This window comes from Penaeus chinensis, chromosome 29, assembly GCF_019202785.1.
Source record: "Penaeus chinensis breed Huanghai No. 1 chromosome 29, ASM1920278v2, whole genome shotgun sequence".
Taxonomy (NCBI): domain Eukaryota; kingdom Metazoa; phylum Arthropoda; class Malacostraca; order Decapoda; family Penaeidae; genus Penaeus; species Penaeus chinensis.
The window spans coordinates 28,375,763-28,383,262 of NC_061847.1; the positions used below are offsets into that span (position 1 = coordinate 28,375,763).

Consider the following 7,500-nt stretch of genomic DNA (forward strand, 5'->3'; position numbering starts at 1 on the left):
CTATGCAATGTTTTTTAAGCCTTTCCTATGAGAATTATATAAACTCACAATGCTAGACTTTAATGGCAAATGAAAAGGCTTTCTTTTACAAAGCAAGGTATTTATAGTGTAACACTTGTTATGAAACATTTCAACAAACAGGTGTCTTAGATACAAACAAATGTACAGAGTATGACCCTTACTCTAGTGATTTTAGATTTACCTGAAAAAAACTATCATATGCCAATCCTTCATATTTCAATGATATTAACTCTCAAGCTTTTATCCCATTGTATTCATTCACAATTAAATTTTCTTGTGATTTCTCTTATAATAATCTTCATTCACCCCAAAGTATTGCAACATACACCATGATGGTGTCCAAGTTAGTCCAAGACTAACTGTATGACTTTGGAAGTAGTATGGGAGTGTTTTTTTATATCTTAAATCAATGCATGACTGGTCCATTACAGGCATTAGAATCAAGCAAGTACCAGTGTATTACAGATTCAATAATTTGTGTACTTTGTACTGTATTTGTATTATGGATTCTAAGGAGTTTGGCTATTTGAATTCTGTCTCTAGATTAAAAATTATCAATTGCATAAGATTTTTACAGCTTGCAGAGTCACTAGAGTTAAGGGCCTATTATACTTATAAAAATAATAATCATCAAATAATAACATTAACTAACTTAATAACAGCAGGCACCTAAATTATCGAGGTTGTGCAAGGGATGATGATAATACACATCTCTATATATCAAAGTAACATCCATTCATCAAAATTGTCTACCCAAAAGAATTACCATGTCTTTTCCAGAGAGGATATATATTGACAGAGTAAAGTTATTGTTCCAAGCACATTCCCATTTCCTTTCCCTCTCCACGAATCCTTTTAATGCTTTGGCCAGTATCTTACTGTTAAGTACTGATGCCTCTCTGTGCCTCTGCTACAAATCATCCCTATGACATGGCTTCTGTGTTTTTTTTTCTTTTTCTTTTTAATTTAATTAATTGTACATGCTTTAACAATAGGTTGCATTTACCATACAGATAGTAGATTTACTAATTTATGGACTGTTTATCACTTCTACAACTATGTAAGTGAATAAAATATATATATTTTATCCTCAAATCATAGTTTCATGGCTGAAATTTGGCTAACAATATGATGTACCTTTGTGATATTGCTACGGATGCAATGAAAAGATATCAAGATGATAACGTTAACTGAAGGATCATTGAAAAGATATTGATCCTCATAAGAAAGTCCTTTTGCACAATTTCATCTGACAAAAAAAAAGAAAAAAAGGAAAAAAAAAAAAGAAAAAGAAAAAAAAGTTACAACTACCACCCTCAAAACAAGAAGAAAGAAAAAGAAAGAAAGAAAGTAAAAAAAAGAAAAAAAAGGAAAAGAAAGAAAAAAAACAAACATACACAAATGAAAAGAAAAATGATAGACAGATAAAAGAAAAAAAAAAAAGAAGTTAACGAGCATCATCGCCCCCAAGACGTACCTGTGCAGGTGATTCTTCATGGCCGGAGCTGTTGTCAATGCTGACCACTTCCCAACCAGCTTCCTCGGGTGTCTGTTCACCTGAAGCTCCACTGCTGCCAGGGGGATCATCCACTATGTAGGCAACATACAGCTGTAGGTGACCTTTGACCCGAGACCTTGCACTAGAAGAAGGAAATTGCTGCTGGTCAGTCTTGCTGAGAAACTTGAATACAGGCATGTTATATGTAAGGTATGCTGCAAAATAATGGGACAAGTTTAGCCTATATTGTAAATTTTATGCTAATTATTATCATGTGCTTTGAATAGCAAAACTACTATACACTTGAAAAATTTGATCTTCAGATCTATACACTATTCATAAAAAAAATTATAATTTCAGACCAGAAAGATATATTCTAAAAAGTTTAGCTTTTGTTTGGTAACAGAAAATGACCACAAGAAGAACTGATATTAATTCCTTTAATAATGATTTGTCTTTGATACAATTGACCTCTCTTGACTGTAAAAAATATATGAGAAGCTTTTAGCATGATAAAAATGTTGACATATATTTAACACATGCAAACATTTAAATAAGTTTAATTTCTATAGCTATCATTTTAAAGCCACAAAGAACAGCACATTCATTTCATAATAAATTGCATTCATAGTCCTTTAAAAGGATGACTATGATAACTTTTAGTTTTTTCCATGTAGTGTTTAACATAACTCATAAGAGAATTTATGATGATAAAGAAACGAAGAGAGAAAAAAAAAATTAAAAAATAAAACAGAAATACAGAGAAAGAAAGAAAGAAAATAAGAGAATTTGACTATAAAACCGTTCTCTCATTAACCGTTATCCTCTAGGCATTATTAACAGAGGTTCAGACTTTCTCTCGACAGTTTGCCAGGTGTCAATGTTGAAAAGCAGGCTTTCTTTGCCCAGTTTGCTAGGTGCCCTTAATAGAGGAGCAAGCTTGCCCTGCTCAATTCACTGGGTGTCATCAACTCAGGAGCAGGCTCTCGCTGACCACTTTGCCAGACGTCTCTCACCCATTTGCTGGGTGTCATCAATTGATGTTGGAGATTTCTGTTCTCTGGCTAGGCTTTAACTATTGTGGCTTTCACTGGCTAATTCACTGAATATCATCCACTGGGGTGAGATTATCTCCACTTGATGAGCTAATACTTCTCAACCAAGACAAAAGATAAGATCTGAGTTATGGTGAGTAAATGTCAGGTGGAAATGGTGATTGTGTCATACATAAGCAAACCCTAGCTTTCATAAAACTTCAGTTTAGAATTTTAGTCACATAAAACACCCATGGTAAGTCTCATGTAAAACTAATCACAAAGGCAAAAAATCATCAAAAGCAGATTTAAAAAATCAGTGAAGATCTTAATTCATGCCATTCTAGCCAGGTGCCATGCTCACTCATTTTTTTTGGGGGGAAAAGAGGCTAAAAAGAGACTTAAAGCCTGCATATGAGGAGTTTTCTCCCCACAGTGACAAACAACTGAACACTGTTTAGTGCACACAGCATAAAGAAGGCAGACTGTATGTGGGAAGGATACTTGCCACCCAGCACGTGGGCCTCATTCATCATGGCTATTAATGTTTTAGAAATAATTTTTGTGCTTGCAACTACTCTCCTTAAAGTTTACTTTATGCTGGCTCACAACAAATATTTTCAATACCTGTGAAGTCTTTATTCTTTTAAATTTGAGGTTGCAAGATGGCAACCTCAGGGATCATAATTATTGGAAAAGGACTCTCCATATAGAATTCATCCCTCTGGCCCAACAATGCCTCGAAGCCAGTGATTGTGCTCGAAGTGGTAGGTGTCCAGACCAAAACCAACACCTGGGGTTCTACCAGGATAAGGCAGTGTTTCTTTTCACACTTTCCAAATCCAAAACTAAATCAATTTCATATTTAATATCTCTAAATACTCGATCATCTTTTACTTGATGTACTAAATACATACATTTTGTTTCACAAAAAAAAGTTAAATGAAAAAAAAAAAAAAAGGGGGGGGGACAATGAAGATCCACTTCTGAAGGAGAGAAAATAAATAAAAAACAATTAAAATACATCATGAAATGCCCTATGAAAAATTGCAAAATGAAATCATACAAAAATAGAATGTTAATGCACATGAAATGCAGTACAAAATACAAAGTACACAGATAGCCAAATGTGTAATCATACAATCATATACAACAACAACAACAAAATATTCACAGCAGGATATCACATTCAAAATACTCCATTTACAATATATTTTTCTTCCTGTGGCCATGTTCTATTAATTTCTACACACATTTCATTCACTGTTCAGTAAAAACCTTTGCAAAACACTTTATGATGCTAAAACTCAGAGTAAACCCAACCTTCTTGGCTGAAGGCGATGGTGACGATGCGGAATTTGTCTCCCTTCCACTTCACGTGGGAGGTTGATCAGCGGCAGCTCCACCAGACCCAAGAAATCGTCCCTTGTGACACGGTTCTCATCAAATACCTCCAGTAGCAGTTTATGCTCAGCTGGCTTCACCTGGGTACAAGACACAATCACTCAGGGGGAAGGGGAGGGGAAGAATTGGAGGAAGAAGATGAGGAAGAGGAGGAGGAGGAGGAGGAGGAGGAGGAGGAGGAGGAGGAGAGGGAGGATGAGGAGGGGGGGAGAAGGAGGAGGGATGGTGGTGGATGAGAATATGATGGTGGATAAGGGTGAAGATGAGGAGGAGGAGGAGAAATATTGTGCACTGGCATCTAGATAACAAATGCCACTGCCAGAGGAAAGACTCAGAAATATAGATGATACTGTGATTTACAAGGTGGTCCAAGAAGTTATATTGGAAAAAGGAGTAGTCTCTCTTTTCCAGCTTACACCAAGTCAACATTATATAATCAAGTTGCATCATAAAAAGCAATGCCTAAGTAATCAGCATCAAAGCTTTAGAAAGATGCAATTCATGCATTCTCTTTATATAAAGTAAAATACTGTTCAACTGTATGTATGCTTCAGCGAAAAAAAACTAAATTTTCGGAACTCAATATATATTAATAAAGTAAGACTCATTCTGAAAACAAAATAAAAATAAAGATAAATGCTTAGCTGTGTGTCTGCCACTTGGTTGAAAAATGTTCTGCAGTACGAAAGCATATGCCCTCTAAAGCCCTTGTTCCCACTGCCCTATCTGTGTCAAGACCAGACTCAAGTTGTGGATGGTTTTCCCTTTGGCAAGGTCTAGGCACACCATCTGGGGAACTAAGGTTGCCAGACCCAGAGCTTTCTTTACAAAGGTCCTAATACTTTTTTATATTTACTTGCAGGGAGTGATCAAGCATAGTCTATGTTCATCCTCGCAGTTCATTACATATTATGATACTGTTGTAACACCATCAGTAGTGTTTTGAAGTGAGCCTAGATACAATATGCCCACTGGCGAGCAAATGTGTAATGTAATAAATATGGAATACTGGGTGCCAAGAGGTGGCTCAAGGACCAAGGCTCATTCTAAGCCATGAAACCTAAGCAAGAACTGTTGTATCACAAACAGAGCTGTAATAAGGTAAACCATCTCTATGTCATTTCTCTGTATGTGGAACGATATAAATTGGTCTATGACAAAAGTTCAAAATATGGCAAGTATGTTAACCCAATGATCGCAAATGGCATAACTAGTTACCATGTCCACTGGAATTTTAGTTTGTTACCTATGTTTTCACAGAGATGGCTCCACGAGTGCTCAGTCACCTATCTCATCTCCTTACCCTATTTATTGATTTTCAGCAAGTTCCTACTTCATTATCTTACCATTCTTATTGTTATCAGTGTTTTAACAGTGAGACAGCCAGAACATTCGCAGTAACTGGCCATCTCATATGTGAGACACTTCTGTTCTTGAATTATACAGGGTACATTTGCAGTTATACCTACTATGTACTATCTACTGCTTGAAATACAATGTTTTTCATTTGGATGTATGTACCCATCATTGATGGGTTGAAAACTTTATATCAATCATAATGTCAATAACAATAAGTAATAATATTAATCAAAAACTATTTTTTTAATCAAATTCAGGCAAATGTGAAAGCAGGTAAGGTCACAAGGTCTTCTTTATAGCTAACACTTGCAGAGCCATCTATGTGCATAGACATTTCACAAAAAAATCTAAAATGAGCAGTGCATTTTCCCAGCAACATAGGGTTAATACCATTAGAAATAAGCAACACTTTCCTGTAAATTCAAGGAATGGGGAAATCAGGCACAGTCACTGTGGCTTACTAATTGACTCATCCTTGGTAGCCTAACACTTCTGGATCCTTCTGTATGCAACACAAATCACAAAAAGCTGGTGGGCATTACCTAAACCACAGCCAAGGGGGATGATAAATATGCCACGGGGACATCCTAACCCATACCTAACAAAACCATGAGGAATAGTGGAATTAAATGAAGTTTATAATGAACATAAATAACTCAATGAAGGCACTGCAATAGCAAGACAAGAAAATGGGGAAAATAATAAATCACATGAGCTGTGAACACTACTATACACTATCTCTATGGCTGAAGAACAAATTTTTTGACAGACTCTGCAGTGATCCCTTCCAATATATATGTGCACTGCAACAGCCATTTACCAGTTATCTGAATAATCACAAATGAGAGAAGGGTTTGGTCCAGACCCCTTCAGTTGAACAGTATTTTATAGGAGACCATTTGAGTATCATTACACTTACTCTAAATATAAACTCTTCATCCCAACGTGGGTTTAATGTCTGAAAGTAAAAAAGAAACAATCACAACGAGAACAATATTAATGATGCAAGAACACTGTATATTCACAAGTTGTATATATAACATTGCTGAACCAGGGAAGGAATACAAGCAATTATTTCAGTTCATATACATTTGTATGTTCATAAAAGATGTTTTTCTTAGAAAGATGACACACATATCATTACCTTTTTCTTTTTTTTGGTGAGAACGCAGTCAACGACATCATCACCCCCATTAGATGTGATATTTACTAATTCAATTTTTACATATGGGTCACTGAAAAGAGAAGAAAGAATCATATCAACAATTGTGAAGTATAATAACAATCACCTACAAGGGACAACATCTCTCTCTCTCAAAAGAAGAAAGAAAGAAAGAAAACAAAAAAGAAAAAGAATGGGGGAAAAAAAAGAAAACATTGAAAACACACGAATACATATATATAATGTTTTGTACAATACTGCTTACAATAACATGCCAATTAATCTCAACTTTCACAAACATCAAAATTTTTCATGCAATTATGTGCCAATAGGCTATAAAACAGAAGATATTGGGGCTGACATGAACTGTCAAACCTGTACTATTACCAGAAATTTGTGCAACTGCCTCTGATACTGAACTCTGGATGAAACTAATTCATTAAAGATATCTTTTTGTGAGTTTACTCATGTGTGGATTGCATATGCACAGGTCAACACATCACCTCCAATCTCTATACAACGTACATGAAGTGAGATAAACATCTAACTTTGCTCACTATAACACTCTCACCTTGCTCTGTACCATGTCCTGAAACCTGCTCTTACAATCCTTTTAAATTTTACAGTGAGAGAGACAAGAGAGAAAAAAAAAAGAAGAAAAAAAAGAAATGCATTACCAAAGCATAAATCACTGCAAGGCACATATATATTTTTATATACATTCCACGATAAAAAAAAGTAAGATTGATCATAATGATGATGATAAAAAAAATGAATAAAGAATGCTAAAGACTAGCCAGACAACAACTTTTACTTATTTCATTATCAACTAGATCTAGCACATTAAAATGTTACGCAATGCTAAAGGATCATATCTTCTTACGCTTTCCTATTTCCATATGGCTTAACCAACAAAGAAAAATGGACTTACCTAGCACCAAATATGTCTTTTTTGGCTAAGCCACTCCCACCTATAACACGCAGGCGAAGTAACTTTGTTGGTTCAACCTGTAGAAGAAATC

The 7,500-nt window shown here is 35.3% G+C and overlaps 1 protein-coding gene across 4 annotated transcripts in view; it reads right to left on the minus strand.

Moving 5' to 3' along the window:
• LOC125040596 (E3 ubiquitin-protein ligase NEDD4-like) overlaps positions 1-7,500 on the minus strand; it is a 56,376-nt gene that overhangs the window by 41,180 nt on the left and 7,696 nt on the right. For all 4 annotated transcript variants that reach the window (XM_047635221.1, XM_047635224.1, XM_047635222.1 and 1 more), the window contains exons 2-6: positions 7,410-7,486; positions 6,461-6,551; positions 6,236-6,274; positions 3,877-4,037; positions 1,499-1,661 (exon numbers count right to left, since the gene is read on the minus strand). In XM_047635221.1, coding sequence (XP_047491177.1) covers positions 1,499-1,661; positions 3,877-4,037; positions 6,236-6,274; positions 6,461-6,551; positions 7,410-7,486 — 531 coding nt within the window. The remainder of the gene's footprint in view (positions 1-1,498; positions 1,662-3,876; positions 4,038-6,235; positions 6,275-6,460; positions 6,552-7,409; positions 7,487-7,500) is intronic.